The following is a 17589-nucleotide window of genomic DNA, read 5'->3' on the forward strand; positions in this document are numbered from 1 at the left end:
TGAGTTAAACCGTGGTTGAGTTAAACCTCAGCGAGTTAAACCTTGGTTGAGTTAAACCTTAGTGAGTTAAACCTTGCTTGAGTTAAACCTCAGTGAGTTAAACCTCAGTGAGTTAAACCTTGGTGAGATAAACCTCAGTGAGTTAAACCCCAGTGAGTTAAACCTCAGCGAGTTAAACCTCAGTGAGTCAAACCTTGGTTGAGTTAAACCTCAGCGAGTTAAACCTCGGTTTAGTTAAACCCCACTGAGTTAAACCTCGGTTGAGTTAAACCTCAGTTGAGTTAAACCTCGGTTTAGTTAAACCTCAGCGAGTTAAACCTCGGTTAAGTTAAACCTTGGTTGAGTTAAACCTCAGCGAGTTAAACCTCAGCGAGTTAAACCTCGGTTGAGTTAAACCTTGGTTGAGTTAAACCTCAGCGAGTTAAACCTCAGTTGAGTTAAACCCCAGTGAGTTAAACCTCGGTGAGTTAAACCTCAGTGAGTTAAACCTCAGTTGAGTTAAACCCCAGTGAGTTAAACCTCGGTGAGTTAAACCTCAGCGAGTTAAACCTCAGTTGAGTTAAACCCCAGTGAGTTAAACCTCGGTGAGTTAAACCCCACTGAGTTAAACCTCAGTTGAGTTAAACCCCAGTGAGTTAAACCTCGGTGAGTTAAACCTCAGTGAGTTAAACCTCGGTGAGTTAAACCCCACTGAGTTAAACCTCAGTGAGTTAAACCTTGGTTGAGTTAAACCTCAGCGAGTTAAATCTCAGTGAGTTAAACCTCAGTTGAGTTAAACCTCAGTGAGTTAAACCTTGGTTGAGTTAAACCTCAGCGAGTTAAACCTCGGTGAGTTAAACCTCGGTTTAGTTAAACCTCAGTTGAGTTAAACCTCAGTGAGTTAAACCTTGGTTGAGTTAAACCTCAGCGAGTTAAACCTCGGTGAGTTAAACCTTGGTGAGTTAAACCTCAGTGAGTTAAACCTCAGTTGAGTTAAACCTCGGTTGAGTTAAACCTCAGCGAGTTAAACCTCGGTGAGTTAAACCTCGGTTTAGTTAAACCTCAGTGGGTGGAACCAGAGAAGCACAGTTTTTCACTCTGCGATAGCTCCACTCCTGCGCTGTAACACACAGTACTCCTGATGGCTGGTTCGCTGCATCCAGCTCGTATGTCAGCAACCTAGTTGAACTTTCGCACGTCCAGTAGAGACAACAAGGGAAGCAGCTGGTCAGGGAGGGGAAACAAAATGGAGGAAAAACTGATATTAGCATTTATACAACACAATGTCTGAAGTTACGTTGGGACCTCGGTAGAAAAGCTCTCTGCTGGGAGCGTGCGGCTAACCATGCGGGCAGACCAGGTGTGTTTAAACATGCGGTGGAGATTAGCCGTCTCTCTCTCTCTCTCTTGGTCATCTTTGGATGTTTTCTGGATGTTATATCATGTATATATGTACAACGCTACCAAGATAACAAGCTAGGAATGGTTCTTTTCTCCGCTTCCTGAAAATTCTGTCATTCTCTGTCATTTCTGTTATTTAAAAAAAAAACGACTGCACACATAGAGCCGAATTTCTCAGGTAGCCACACTGGTGTTTTGTTTTCCATGTTATTACACAGGATGACAATACAGGAACAACCGTTTCCCACAAGCAGAAATGATCCATGTTTCATTCTTCACTCAGTCACAGCATTAGTCCTATGTTTGTGTGTGTGTGTGTGTATGTGTGTGTGTGTGTGTGTGTGTGTGGGTGTGTGTTTGAGTGCATATGTGCAGGCATGCATGTGCATGTGTGGGTATGTGTCTGTGTATGAGTGTGTGTTTGTCTGCGGCTGTGCGCACATGTTTATGTGTGTGTGTGTGTGTGTGTGTGTGTGTGTGTGTGTATTAGTGTGTGTGTGTGTGTGTGAGTGTGTGTGTGTTTCCAATCAGTATTTCCAGTCTGACTCCAATCTGTCTCCTTTGCTGCTCTCTAGTGGTATAAAGATTTGTTTGTACATATCTGAGTGTGTGTGTGTGTGTGTGTGTGTGTGTGTGTGCGTGCGTGTGTGTGTGTGTGTGTGTTGGGGGTGGGGTGGTGTTCTGTTATGCTTTGCTAATGCTGCACTCTAGCGGTACGAAGAAAAGTTGTTTTCATTTGACTGCTGACAGCCTGAAGCTCTGCCAAGTATTCCTTAGTTTACACCAGCTGTTGGCAAATCTGAGGACGTTTTCAAGCCCAAAAAAAACCTGCAGCCACTTAGGGAGTCTGAGTGTTGTGTGTGTGTGTGTGTGTGTGTGTGTGTGTGTGTGTGTGTGTGTGTGTGTGAGCTCACATTACTCCAAACCCTGAACCCCATGAAGTCAAAGAATACTGTGGAAAAAACAGATTAACTGACAGCATGTACATCAGTCATGGGTTTTTGAACGCCAATACTGATCCTGATATGTTTAGACCTGCTGATGGCTGATATTTTGTGTCTTTATGTGACAATTTTCATGCCAAAAAATTACAAGTTTTCTGTGTTTTGCTCAGACTTTTCCTCTTCTCTCCTCTGAAACAGCATTTAGATCATCATGGGACACTAAAACTCTCCACTGAAACCCAGACTGATGAAATAATTTTAGTGTTATCAGCTCTTTAAGGCAGAGTGACCCACCACACCGATTCAGTGGTAGAGAAACTCTGGGATACATTAGGCCTTTAAATGAAGCACTAATGTAAAATATGAAGAAAATAGTACATTTGCCAATAATTGTAAACAGGTGAAAAAAAGGTGGGAGACAGGACTTTGACAACAAATATTCTTCCAATATATAAAAAACAAGTCTCTCACCTTTTTTCGCCTATTTACAATTAGTGCTATACGCATTATTTTCTTCGTTCCCTCCAACCGGATTTCAATGTTTCACTTGTTCAAACTGAACGATTTAATGAACCTAAAGAAAGAGATTCACTTAAAAACAATTCAGCAGCATGACTAGTTTTTTTTTTTTAATATATTGTCAGAATCTGATTTGTTGGCGTTTATGTGCTAGAAGTTTGATTTTCAGACTGTTCCTCCATACAATGGCAGTGAATGGAGAGAGAAAAAAAACACAATTCTCCAGTCTCCTCTACCGGAGCAACAGATCACAGAATCATTGATTTTGGGGGTTTTATCATGGAGGAAGAGACACAACCCAAGGTAAAGTTCAACATCACTTTAATAAAAGGTCAATATCGGCCTGCTATATCGGTCTATCCCTAGTGTGAACATCTCTGTTGCTGATTTGCTCTGTTGCTGAGTACAATGCAGAGTAATGGATGCACTGCCCCCTTGTTACTGAAGATCTGAGCCAAATGAAATGTTCAGGAGACAAATCAGGCAGTGTGTCTCCACATTGTGTAACCTGGAGTGTTGAGCCAACTACAGGAAGATCGATCTTCTGCATCTAGTTATGTTGTCATTTGGTTTTGGCACTGTTTTTTTGCAACTTCCCTTTTCTTCAACTTCCCTAGAAATGTTTATCTGTTTCTCTTTACACTTTGTGCAACTTTTGCTGTCAGACAACTGCCGACTTTCTCAATCACTGTTTCATGGCATCATTTTCCCTCAGATTCTCAAATTCACTGTTTTTACACACACACTCGCAGTAAAACTCCATTCTTTTTTTTTTCTTTTTTTTTTTTTTTTTAGAAACGCCCACTTTCACGCATGCACACACGCTCACATACACACACACACACACACACACAGAAGTCTGCTTTGGATTAGCTGCTGTGATACATCTGACAGGTAATGACTGCTAAGCATTTAATTTCCAAGAACTGTTTTTCTATGAATGAGCACAAAGTAGTTTTTGGTGATATAAGTGCTTTAAACTTGTTGAATAACTGTTCCTGGGAATTACTTGTTTATTATTTATATTTCCCACTAAAGTCCATAGATTGAGTCAAGATGGTTTGTTGGGAAAAGAGGATAACTAATATTTCTCATGGGAATTAATTCCTGTGATTTGCACCACATGTCTATGTTTTTCAATCTAATTCTACTTTTATTTTCACTTTTTTGTGGGTTGTGTGTAAGTCAATGGGTAGAGCAAGGCAGTAACACTAACAGAGTTTGGGGTTCAATTCCCAGTGGAGACACCTATGCTAAATATATATGTGATCTTGTTCCTGTAAGATGCTTTGGATAAAAGTGGACAGAAAATCTCATATCTCACATTTTCTTACACTTCCAGTCAAAAGTTTGTTCACACCTGATTGAATGTTCTATGTTTTTCATTCTCTTAAAGCCATTTTGATCTAACGGCTTCTGCTTAAATGCTTGAAATGTGTTTCTTAGACAAATATAAATACTGAAATTGATCCTATGTATGGATTTCTTTCCAAAGCCTTTGTCTTTCCATCAAGGCAAAGGGCGGCTACTTTAAAGAATCTAAAATGTAAGATAGTTTTGATTTGTTTGACACTTTTTTGGTCACTGAATAATTCCATTTGTGTTATTTCATAGTTTTGATGTCTTTACTATTATTCTAAAATGTGAAAAATTGTAAAAAAAATAAATGAAAATGCGTGTGTCCAAACTTTTGACTGGTAGTGTAACTGTATTAATAATCTTCAATCTTCAATAGAAAAGAAGCCCTAGTCTCAGTTGGACACAATTCCCTTTATAAATAAAAGAATAGCTAATAAAAAAATTTAAAAAAAGGGGGGGGGGGACTGTCTGAGGTGTAATTGATACGTTTCATTTCAATCTATTTTGGAAAATAAAGTGCTACCTGGTGTATAGTACAACCCTGAAGTACATTCCCTGAAATGTTACCATTTTGTGAGTGAAGTTTTCATTTTGTTAAATTGTTTGATTAGATTGTTAGATGCCATGTTTCTTTTTCAAATGCCGGATATTTTGAATTTAAACTCTTCATTTCTTCCTGAGGATTGGATTCAGCGTCTGGAGAATCCAACAGAGACATGGGCGTCGGTCTGACCATCACTTTAATCTCGTCTCTGATGCAAGGTCAGTATTTCCCTGATTGTACGTGTGACAGGTATTTCTACATGTCGGGGTTGTTTCCACTGTTGCTTCCTGTATTGACCCATTGACCTCAGCAATATAATGACACCTTGTTCCTTATTCTAATTGGTAGAATAAAGCAATAAAAAGAGTTTGTGCACTTTGGTGTGTATGTGTGCACAGGGGTGTGTTTTTATGTGTGTATACATGTGTAGGTGTATGTGTATCTTTTTGCGCGCCTGGACTACATTTCATATAATTGAGTTTGAGTTTATTTAACATTCTGACTTGCAACACTGTGATTAAATTATGCAGAATGTACAGTTTTAAAAAAGAAAAATAATGACCAGCGCAGCTAAAAGTCAGTTAAACCAATCTGACAAACCCAAACCCAAACAGGACAAATATTTATTGTTGAAAAGCCTAATAATAGTTTGTATATCTCTATGTATGTGTGTGTGTGTGTGTGTACATATATGTGTGTATGTCAGTGTGTATATATGCCTAGAAGACTGAATGTGTGGAACTGTATGAATGTGAATCACACCAAAAAGAGCTTAAATTGCTGAAAAGTGCTAATAAAGAGCAGTCAGCTTTCCCTGGATGGATCAATAAAGTTATTTAAAAGACTAACACACCACATTGCCCCCCTGTTGTTTTTTCCCAGGATTCCTCTGTATGGACTTTAGTGTGTCGCTGCCCAGACGCATCGGGGCGATCAGCGGCTCATGCCTCCTAGTCCCGTGTCGTTTCCAGCTCCCCGTGGCGTACGAAGCCGACCTCCTCAACTGCTCCCACAGCGGCGTCTGGAGAAAAGGAAGCACTACCGGTCGAATCGTGTTCTCCTCCGGCCAATCACAAGGCCAGAACACCATACAGGTAGGTAGTCTCTCTCTCTCTCTCTCTCTCCCTTCCTCCAAACGTCATCGAGATTTGAGGCGATTGCTCTTGACTTTGCCACAGCAAAGGGACACACCATGTACTTGAGATGTTGCGGGTTCGATTCTGCACTCTTAAAATGGATGTGTAATTTTCAACCCGTCCCTGTGTGCGGGGCAACATTTGTTATCACTCTGTTTTTTTGCTGTGAAAAATAAAATAGGGAGTGTCATACCAAACTGAACACACTAATCTATTGATTACAGCACAACAAACCTTTTTTTTTTAAGGCTGTACAACTGCTTTTCAGTATAAATGCACAGCCTTCAGTATAGATATATAGCCTACCTTTTTTTTGCTTCTCCTCTTTTGACATATACCTGCACTTTAATTATTCTTTGTACAATGGTTAGTTTCAGACAAGCAATCTGATTGGTCAAAGATACGTTCCAACTGGCCTGATAGCCATGGTTGCTATGCCAACTCTTGCATTAAACAAGGAGCTAATTAACGTTTTCCCTTGGTTTTTCAGTAACCATTTTAAAATGACCCTCAGGGACGTTCTTAAGTTTGATTCTAGGTATTTTGACGCTGCCAGTGGTAATATTAATCTTGCTATTAAAATATATTTAATTAATGATGAAAAAATCCCTTAAAACACACCTTTTTAAAACTACTCACTAGCCTCTCTCGATTGTTCTATTTGCCATAACTTATTAATATTCAAATGGTTTTATTCTGTCTTATTCATTGATAGTGTCATTCATGTGTTTTTTTGTGTATCTCATTTGATATGTAAAGCGTCTTTGAGTATTTAGAAAAGCGCTATACAAATAAAATGTATTATTATGATTATTATTATTATTATTGTTACTATTATTGCAGTCATAACTCTTCTTTCAGGGGGAAATTACCGGAGACCTGAGGAGGGCGAACTGCACCACAGTTTTCAGCAGTTTCCCTGAACGCTACAATGATTCGTACTTCTTCAGGCTGGAGTGTCCAAATCGTCTCAAGTACACTTTCGATACCGGAGTCTACATCAGCTCTCAATCAGGTGTGAATGGACGGTGGGAAAGGACCCGGAGCAGAATCACTTTATTCACTGAGAACAACAAATACAAGGGATACTGTCTTGTTGACTGGTGTAGGAACATACTGACAGCTCAAGTACTGAGATAAATACATTCTGTCACTTAGTTAATGTTTTGACCAAGTTCCAGTGGGATTGAATTATTTGAGATAATAGATGTATGTGATGCTGAGCGAGTGCAGAGTGCAGGATTTTCTTCTTTAAAGGGGCATTAAAGAGCAAATCAGTGCTAAATCACATAGTGCAGAAAAAGGTCGTTGCACTTCTCTCTATGGGCTGAAACTTTTACACTTCTGGCCAAAAATAATTTTCTGCCCAATGTGATTCAGTGTTGATTTGCCTTTTAAAGAGAAACTAAACCCTAAACCCAAATCAGTGTAAAGCCTGACATCGAATGGTAAAAAGCAGAAGGCAATTTCAGGAGCATGCTTTTTACCTGTAGATGTCAGGCTTTACATTGATTTGGGTTTGGGGTTTAGTTTCTCTTTTAGTAAATTATGACCAATAGGTGACCAGTAGGAATAACAACATGGGGAAATTTGTCAACCCCCCCCCCCCCCAAACCTTTCCTGTCTCTCTCCACTTTGAACTGTCTAATAAAAGGGCGAAAATGCCAAAAGATTATCTTTAAAAAAAAAAAAAAAAAGAGAGGAGTAAACCAGTAAATTATAGCAGAGATCCAACTGAAACGTCTTGTGAAGAGGTAAAATATCCCCATGCAAAATACTTGAATAATAATACAGTTTAAAATACATTTGCAGTTGAAAACGCGTGGGCATCAGCTCTTACTTGTTGCCCCCTTTTAAACGCAGCCTGAGGAAAGCGCAGCGAGGTGATTGGTTGGTTGTTTGACTCCTCTCTGTGTCTCCCTCCCCCCTGACAGAGCCTCCCCCCCCCCAGCTGACCGGTGGAGTCGGAGTGTCGGAGGGAGAGCGGGTGAGGCTGCGGTGTTCGGCCCCGGTGTCCTGCCCCGCTCTGCCCCCCTCCCTCACCTGGCTGCACCCCCCGGGCCGCACGGAGGAGACGGTAGAAACACTGGAGGTGATGCATTCATTCACTCATTCAGTCATTCATTCAGTCATTTATTATCTCCTGGCATTTATCATCCAATGTTGTGAATTAAAGTTTATTTTGACTTATTTTCTCAGTTACGTTCACTGTGTATCATTGAGTCATTCAAAGAGAGAAAATAAAAATGCCTTTGTGTTTTCCTTGTGAGATTAGAGTGTGTTCTGTGGGAAAAGTCACCATCTAAAGTGGGATTAGGGCTGGAGGTGAGCTGGTGTGCATGTGTGTGTCTGAGAGGGAAGATATTTTCGCCAGTCATAAAGTTGGACACACAATATCTAGCTTTGTTCCAGGCCCACTGGGGATCCTTCCAGTAGTCGTTTTCATACTTAAAACCAGTGATTCTCAACCTTTTTCATGTCAAGGACCCCTAATTTAGTACACATTTTGGCCACAGACCCCCATTTGATGAGAATTTGTCTCTTGGACCCAAATCTGAGAATTGTTGTATTGTCAGATATGATTTTGTCCAGAAGTCCCTGACTGGCTGTACTGTAGGTAGAGAGATAACAGTGAAACTATGACCAAAACAGTCATTCTTCTACATTCTCTAATTATGTTAACTTCTTGTAAATGAAATAAAGGTGAAGTTTAACAATTCATCAATTTGCTGGGGACCCCCTGGAACCCCCTCAAGGACCCCTGGTGGTCCCCGGACCCCACGTTGAGAACCACTGCTTTAAACTGCAAAAAAAGAAAATGTAAATCTTGTCAAAATGTCAGTCTTTAAGTTCCCACCACAGGCAACAATGACAAATTTGAGTGTTCAAATACAAGTCGCATGTAGTTTTTGCATGCTTTGGGATCAGATTTTGTACCAAATATCCAGATTGTTGCTGTTCACATGTGAGGGAAAATCAGAATTGGGATTTTCCGCAGGGTGTTAGTAGCCTAAAATCATCTCATCTTAAAGTTGTTTATCTTTTAAAAAACGGAGAAATAAAATTCTGACAGTCGAACGAGATCATCTCACTTGTTTCAAGAGGTTTCTTGAATCGAGTGACATTTACTTGAAACAAACATTGATACTTCATGATATTCTCACCTGTTTCCAGAACATTCTTGAAACAAGTGAAACGTGTTTAGGTGTTAAAACTCTTCTTTTGAATATTCAGAGTCGGGGTGGATCGATCAGCATCACTTCCATGCTGACCTTCATCGCCTCGGCCAGCCATCACAACCAGACCGTCACCTGCTTTATCTCCTACCCTCTGACAGCAGGGGGCAGCACCGAGCCGGCTGCAGCCACACACACACTCAGCGTCCAGTGTGAGACTCTGACTTCACATTAACTCTCATACTCACTGATTGGTTTATTGGTCAATCGGTTGGTTCATTGGTTGGTTTACTGACTCATTCACACATTGATTCATTTATTCATCCGTTTCCTACCTTCCTTCCTTCCATCCTTCCTACTTTCCTCCTTCCATTCAGATATTATGAGGATTAGGATTTAATGTTATAATGTCCCCCATGGCAATGTTCCACCGATTGCTCAATCAATCAGTAAAGTGGATAAATCAAGTGAAATCTTATCTTATCTTATGAAATAAATACACAACCAGTCAAAAGTTTGGACCCACCTGACCGAATGTACTATGTTTTTCATTCTCTTAAAGCCATTTTTATCTGAAGGCTTATGCTTAAATGCTTGAAATTTGCGTTTTAGACAAATATAAATAGTGAAGTTTAACACTATTTTGGTCACCGCATAATTCCATTTGTGTCATTTCATAGTTTTGATGTCTTTACTATTAATATAAAATGTGGAAAAAAGTAAAAAATAAAGAAACATTTTGACTGGACAACTGTACACTACTAAATGTTCAGGCTTAAAAAGATCTTGACCTATTAACTGAATGTTTGGCCTGTTAGACACAACATAAGAGTTTAGAGATTAAGCCGGCTTGTTTCAACATGACTTGGTCTCATTTAACTTGAAAGGGATTTTGCACAGACGGAAACATTTCTGTCTACCGGCCAGTATTTAAAGAGCTGAGCTTGTCTTGACTTGGCCTGTTAAGTCAACACTGATGCAAACGGGACACGAGGCTGCCGTGGTTACTGTATTACAGGCAGCGGTATCATGTTTACCAGTGGCTAAAAAGGCATTCGTTATTAGTGCTCTTATGCCTTTAAAGCTGTAATATACAACATTTCCCCTGAGGCAGTGAAGTGAACTGCAAGCCAGCTGGGCAAGTTTACACCCCAACACCTGTCACTCATCTTGATGAGCTGTCTGATGAACTCTGTGGGATAATCTAAAGTATAAATATAAAATCTAATATATAATGTAGAATATTGATCATGAGGAACACTGCATGCTCACTGGAGGTGCTCATCGGAAAATCCATATGTAGAGGATAAAAGAAGAAGAAAAATCCACGCCACTCTCCTCTGTATAAAGTTAAAAAGTCTTTATCATTCTTGGGTATTTAATGTTAAAATGAAATAGCCTATAGCCAAATGGCCGCATTGATGCATTTTCTAACATTTTAACATGAAATGGCTAAGAATAATAAAGGCTTTTTAACTTTATACAGAGGAGAGTGCCGTGGATTTTCTCTCCTTCTTTTTTCCTCTACATAATAATATAACATATTGGATGTGGCAAACACACTAGCCTTCTAAACTTCATCACTGAATATCGCTAAAATTTGAAGAATCCAGTCTGCCAACATGTTATTATTATGTTAACAACGGATTCAAGTCAGCTATTATCCTTGAACTTATTAACGAAAAGTAGGTGTCACTTTTTTCCAATGGTGGGTTTCTCATTTGGGAGCAAACCTTGTGATTGGCCGCCTGTTTCTTTGTCTCCCAGACGCTCCTCGATCCACTGCGGCCGCTCTCAGCCCCTCTGGTCCGGTCCCTGAAGGCCGAGGCGTGACGCTGACGTGTTCGAGCGACGCCAACCCCCCCGCGCAGCGCTACATCTGGTACAGAGACCAGAGCGGACAGGTGGGAGGAGTTTGGATTTGTTTTATATAGCTATTCAAGTCGCTTTCATACATGGTTTTTTTAGGAACACAGGGATATTTATCACATCTATTGTTGGGACTCCTTAGGTTTGGTTTCTTGTAATGTTGTTAATTGGCCTATTCTGACTTATAAGGCTTATACTGTTCTGCTTAGGATAAGAGTAAACTAAATGTAGAAAATGTAGGCGACATGTAAGTAGGGCTGGGCGATAATTCAATATTAACGGTTATCGTCTTTCAGTGGAATTATATCCTGATGAAATGGTGATTTTGGGATATCGTGACACGCAATTCTGCTGTCTAAACTTTTGATAACAAGCACATTTGATTTAAAACTCACATTTTAAGGAATATTATTTGAAAATGTCAGTTTTGCTTGACACCTAACATTACCATTCGGTTCAATGGGATGAACATTTATTTGATTATTTAATGCGTGATTTTGCATGTGTGAGCCATATCGTGATATATATTGATATCGTTAAAAAATCCTTATGATTATCGTGATATTGATTTCAACCATATCGCCCAGTAGTAAGTAGTCAACATTCAGCAGGCAGCATGCTCATTCAAAACCAACTCCTTACTTAAAGGCTTGGAAACCCAGTGCTTGATGTTTAGGAGTTTGTATTTCACCCTGAAGTTTTTTGATTCGTCACCTCCCGTGGGCAGAGAAGTGACCGATTTAGACCGATTTAGGCTGATAAGACGGGGGGTATCTCATATGGAAATCTTGCCTAGTGCAGCTTTAACCACAGAGCTTTAACCCCCGCTCCCCGTCCCAGCTGAGCAGGAGGGCAGAGGGGGGCGAGCTGCTCCTCCTGGCCAGCCGGCAGGACAGCGGAGTGTATCTGTGTGAAGCTCAGAACCAGAGAGGCTCTCAGAGGTCCAGACCTGTGGTCCTGGAGGTCGACTTCACTGCAGGTAAACCTACATTCATCACACAAGCAGAGGTGGACACTAAGTACAATTACTCAAGAACTGGACTGTACTGTTAAGTGCAATTTTGAGGTACTGACTGGCACTTTACTTGAGTATTTCCGTTTTGTGAGACTTTCTGCTTTTCAGGAATAATGAAAAACACGCCTGTATATTTGTTGACACATTTTTTACACAGTTAATACAGTTTTTAAAAGGATTCAAGGGCCCAAGGGTATGAAACTCATGAGCATGTAAACTTACAATTCAAAGATGTATTGTGATGTATTTTTCTTTTCATAGACTATAGTCAACATGTTCAATTTGAAGGAGAATTAAAGGGAAACTCCCCACTGAAACCCTTAGCGATGTGCCTTGCGTTTCTGGGCCAATTTTGTTGTTTGGTGCATTTTTCTTCTAACTGAACAAACGTAGATGATGTGATCTCATGTCGATATTTCCAGCAGCTACAATGGAGTTTGATATGAGAAAATGTTTCAGGATGTAAAACATCAGCGGTAAACGTCAGGTTTTGGTGTCAGTCCCTCAGAATCAAAGAGCGAGGGCTTCTTTCTAGAGCCGCCATTTTGCACCAAGATACGTTCAACAATCATACAGGAGAGAAATCCATCGTAGAAGAGGAGAGAGACCAGTTTCTCCACCCACAGGAGCAGGAGAGAGACCAGAATGCACTGCAGCACCAAGACATGTTGCGGTTTGAGTAAGAGGCGTGGGCGACTGGAAAACTCTCACTATCTGGCCCTAATATACTATCTCTCTCTCCACCTACACATATAACCCAAAACCTATAACCCATATCAGCTGAATGCAACAAGTTCAGGAGTTCAGGCTCTGGGGGTTGTCAAAAGGCATTCTGGGAAATGTAGGAAAAGTCCCACTGAAGTAGAAGTAGACGAGGCAGGTTGAGGGAAAGTGGGTACGACAAAAAAAGTAAATTCCACACACAGACTGATGATATACAAGTGTTTGGACGATGGAGATGGAAAACAAGCTTTTAGAATATTCCTTGTTTTTACATGTTTTCTTTTAATGTTTTTCTTTCAGGTAGCGGTCGGTCAGTTCCCTACATTATATGTGGAGTGGTGGCAGTCCTATACGTCCTGACTGTCATTCTGGATGTGTATAAGTATCAAAGGTAAGCATGTACTGTAGTGTCTGTGTATTATACATAATGTTAAATGTCTCAGGGCTTTAAAATCCTTCTTTCAGTTCTCCTGTCCCCTTCTTCCACTTCTCTCCTTCACGACTGAAGTGGATTTAACAGGAGAAATCAATATATATGGATTCTATATTTTACCTGTATTCGCCTGGTCAGTGATAGTTTACAGGATCAAGATCATTGTAAAACAAGAAATCCCACACACTGGTGTAATATCTCATTCTTTAACAAATAATCCAGTCTGTGTATTTTGGCTAACGCTCCCTCTCTGTTTGTTTTCCTTCTCTTCCCAAGTCTTTCCAGAAGACTGAAGGTAAGTGGAAAATTTTCACTCCCTTGAGAAGAGAGAGAGAGAGACAGACAGAGTGAGTGAGGCAGAGAAAAGGAAAGTGTGAGGGATAACAGTGAAATATTAGATCTGATAAGGGGTTTTGACCTATGCAGCACGTCACGGTCTAGTCACAGTCTGGTCTAGCTGACATCCTCATCCTCTCTGTTTGACTGAAGCAGGAAGACAGATGACTAATGTGCCATTACTGTAGTTCAGGCAGGTAATGCATCATTTTCCCTTGTGCTTTTTTTTTTTTTTTTTTTTTAAAGAGTGAGTCTGTCCCCTCCAGCACCTTTTACACAGATTAAAAAAGTCGTCTTGAAGCCGGCTTATTAGTGGCTTTGAGTTGTGTGTGAAAGAGTCAGACCAGTATTTTTCAGACCAGCAATAAACCGCCTGTCCGGCCGTCATGAAGCCGCTTCAAAGCAGCTCTTGGTGTTGTGTGAAAGGAGAACTTTAAACTTTAATAAAGAACTTTAAAACGCCCTCTTTTGGGGCGTCCTCAGGTCTAGGGTTTCTCCTGGGTCCTGGGTTCGAATCTGACCCTGGACCTTTGTCGCATGTCCTCTCTCTCTCTCTCTCTCTCTCTCTCTCCCAATCTTTCCTGTCTATCTCAACTTTGAACGATCAAATAAAGGCGAAAATGCCAAAAAAAGATGCCTGTCTTATGCATGACGTGAGAAATACACTTTGTTGTGACGTGTTACGCTATATCGCAAAGATAACTGATTAGAAACTACCATACGCCATCACATATGTTTGCCTGAGTGTGAGATACAACCAACTTTAGCACCGATTGGCCTAAAGGGGGCGGGACAATGTTTAATTATCTGTACATCTCGCACAATATCTTGAACGTCAATGAATGACGACGACTCTTTCACTTTCCCTGCTGCAGACAATCAAGAACCAGGAGGGAACAGATTTTCTACTGATTGCCCCACTACAACTTTATCATTCGTTGGGGACGACGTGTTTACTGTCTGCCTGTTTTTACATAATCTCTTTTTTTAGCTCCACACCTACATTACATGTAGTTGTGTAATTCAATCCTGGTATCTAAAAGTAACATTAATCTCAGATGGGGATCCTGGGGCAAATTGTCCTTAGTCTCTGCTTTTGAGCAAGGTGTTTAACCCTGACTGCTCCAGTCAGCTGTTACTGAAACTGAGCATGTGTGGTCAGTCAACCTTTCCTGGATTAATAAAGATTCATGTGTTTTTAATTCTTCCAGCTGATAGAGCTGAAGTTGAAGGGGGAAAACACCTACGCCGCTCTGAGAGTCTCCAGTGTCACTTCTGACTACGACCAACTCCAGGTACAGACATCTGTAAACCAATGCATTATTTTATTTTTTTTTATTTACCACTGAATTGATCCCTTATTAGTATCGGCCTCATTAAGACTAGGTTTGAAAAGTTTGAAATGAGACATCCACCATTTGAAACAGCTGACTCCAACTCTAACAAAATGATTGCTGGCATGAAAGTGAAGCACATCATGGGTTATGATGAAAGTCTGGATTAATGCTAAAGCTGCACTCTGTAGTTTTGCGCTTGTATGTTGCTTCTAGGTTTTGCCTCGTCACTTCCTGCACACTCACAGATTTCCCACCAACACGACACTTGAAATGAATCTGAGCAAATAGGGCGAATTGACGGCGTCCCACTTAGAGGGGACGTGACGCTCTTCTCTGTCGCAGCCCCTCTTTGTGATTTTCCTGCTGATAAGTCAGGTGTATTTTTACATCAAAATCCTGCTGAGTGAAGCTTTAAGAACTTAGCAGCACACAATAGTCAAGTTTTGAAAATAGAATTACCTGTGTTTTTGAAGTGTCATTTGATCAATTTCTGGTATATCATTTTCCTAGATGGATATAGAGTGTTCATCATTCAATTTCAATACAAACCTGCTTTTATACCCAACAGAGTCATTCATTTTAAAGGTTCAATGCAATGACAATTGCAATTCCCAATCTCGTGGTATTGTTTAACAAATAGCATGTTAATGTAAAGTTACCCCCCAAAAAATGTACAACTGTTAGCGTTTAACTTTTATCAACAGAATTAAACTGTTTTAGATACCAAGTCTACTGCCTGGTATAAATTATGACAAGCAAACAGATTATAGCAAGTGCTTTCATCTGTGTGTGTGTGTGTGTGTGTGTGTGTGTGTGTGTGTGTGTGTGTGTGTGTGTACCCCAACATGTATCCCCTGGCAGCCTAAATCGACGTCCCATGTTGATGCTCCCTGTTATGAAAACCCCATCCCCATGGAAACCAGAAACAAGAGATCAGCATGAACCGATACGGACCCGCTGCTTCGTTCAAGCCATCGCCATAGCAACCATAATTACAATAAGAAGAAGGTATTATGACTTTTATATATGACAGTTACCAATGATCGTCTTCAAAGTCATGAAGCCTACATAACAATACAGCAAACAGAAGAGCGATGGCTAGCTTGGAGTTAGCATCACAACAACTGAAACACAGGTTATTTTATTCTCTTCCTTTGATTTTATATTTCGGTTATTGTCTATCAGCAGATGTGGAAGTTTTCAGACTGTCACTGTGAATTCCTATATCTAATATCACATATATAATGTGTTTTAATGTTCTAATGTTTAATGTTTAAATTGGTGTCAGATAGGGTGACCAGACCAAATGTGGGACAAATAGTAAGTTAATGTGGGACAATGTGGGACAGTGTGGGACAATGTGGGACACGTTACCAGTGCTAAGAGGTTGCCTAAAATGTTGATATACTGTCTATGTAAGTTAAAAAAGAAACATTTCTCTTCTGCCTCTCGGCCTGTGAACATCTCTGCAGCCCACCATAACAGTCTATATAAATGTAAATAAATCCATAGATCTGGACATCTCTTTTTGAGACACATTTTCCTTGAGAAGATCACTTGTACTGTCTCGCTTTATGTCGTATTCGCCTCAAAATTGAAAAAGAACTCCTGCAAAGAATGCAGAAAACTCAAATCGCATTCCACTGGACTTTCTCAGTTACATGTAGTTTTCCATTCAGTGTTAAAGCCACATATTCCTTTCTTTTTAGCAGTGTCCATATTGCCTCCAATTCGATTGTCTGTGTTTATTTGAAAGTTTCCCTGCGCCCAGCAGAGACGATCGGTCTAGGGTTGATTGACAGCCAGCACGGCCCCTTGAAAGACAGCTGTCACCGATCACTTCACAACCATTGGATGAACGCCAGGCTTTTAAAAGTTTGTGCTCTGCAGTGTTTTGACTTTTGAAAACTGGAGGGCCAATCATAACGCGGGACATCATCTCGATATGTGGGACGCGGGACAACGGCTTGAAACGCTGTGCAGTACAACATAAAGCGGGACGCCTGGTCACCCTAGTGTCAGAAAACCTGTTCCATAAGACGAAGGTCACAGGTCTGTTTCCATCAGCCGTGTGTCCTGAACCACACACTGAACTTCACTGTCACTCGCTCTGTTCATGTTTTTAGTCCAAGAACCTGTACAGGTGCTGGCTTGCACCTTTTTCTACGTGCTTGTTTGATTTTCCGGGCACGCTCAGTTGTTGTTTTACCTCCTGAAGTAGCAATAAATCCCCTTCTTTAAAACTTTCTGTGTGTTCATGTCCAGTGAAAAAGCTGCTACCGTCAGTAATTTTCATGCCGCTGCCTCCCCCATTTTCCCATTCAGTGCTGCATTCCTCGCATTCCTTTTGTTCAACAGAGGCCAAGAGAGAGAGAGAGAGAGAGAGAGAGAGAGAGAGAGAGAGCAGAGCTAGCTTCCGTTTATATGGAAAAGAGGGAGGGAGAGAGAGGGATACATATACATGGGAGGGGATGGGATTAATTTTCTGAAATGTTGGTTAATTGATGATTAATTTCTTGTTACATGCTTTGGCAATATTGTTTGTTTGTAAAAAGCACATTGAATTGAATTGAGAGAGTGAGAGAGAGTGAGAGAGAGAGAGAAAGAGAGAGAGAGAGAGAGAGAGAGAGAGAGAGAGATAGAGAGAAAAGTGAAAGGGAGAGATATCCGGATCGTGGGTGGTTGGGGAAATGATGAAACAAGCGGAGCTGACTGTGTAACCACTATTTGGGACACGCACACGCACACACACACACACACACACACACACACACACACACACACACACACACACATACCCCCCCCCTGCACCAGTCCG

General features: G+C 40.7%; 1 protein-coding gene across 1 annotated transcript; it reads left to right on the top strand.

The window, feature by feature from the left end:
* Positions 1-4828: 4828 nt before the first annotated feature.
* LOC139928416 (myelin-associated glycoprotein) lies at positions 4829-16995 on the top strand. Its single transcript, XM_078290449.1, has 11 exons — positions 4829-4964; positions 5629-5840; positions 6744-6897; positions 7817-7974; positions 9117-9270; positions 10826-10962; positions 11768-11906; positions 12966-13056; positions 13375-13393; positions 14646-14729; positions 15633-16995. The coding sequence occupies exons 1-11, from the start codon at positions 4919-4921 to the stop codon at positions 15711-15713; spliced, it is 1275 nt and encodes a 424-aa protein (XP_078146575.1). The 5' UTR covers positions 4829-4918; the 3' UTR covers positions 15714-16995.
* The last annotated feature ends 594 nt before the right edge of the window (positions 16996-17589 follow it).

This window comes from Centroberyx gerrardi, chromosome 19, assembly GCF_048128805.1.
Source record: "Centroberyx gerrardi isolate f3 chromosome 19, fCenGer3.hap1.cur.20231027, whole genome shotgun sequence".
Lineage (NCBI taxonomy): Eukaryota > Metazoa > Chordata > Actinopteri > Beryciformes > Berycidae > Centroberyx > Centroberyx gerrardi.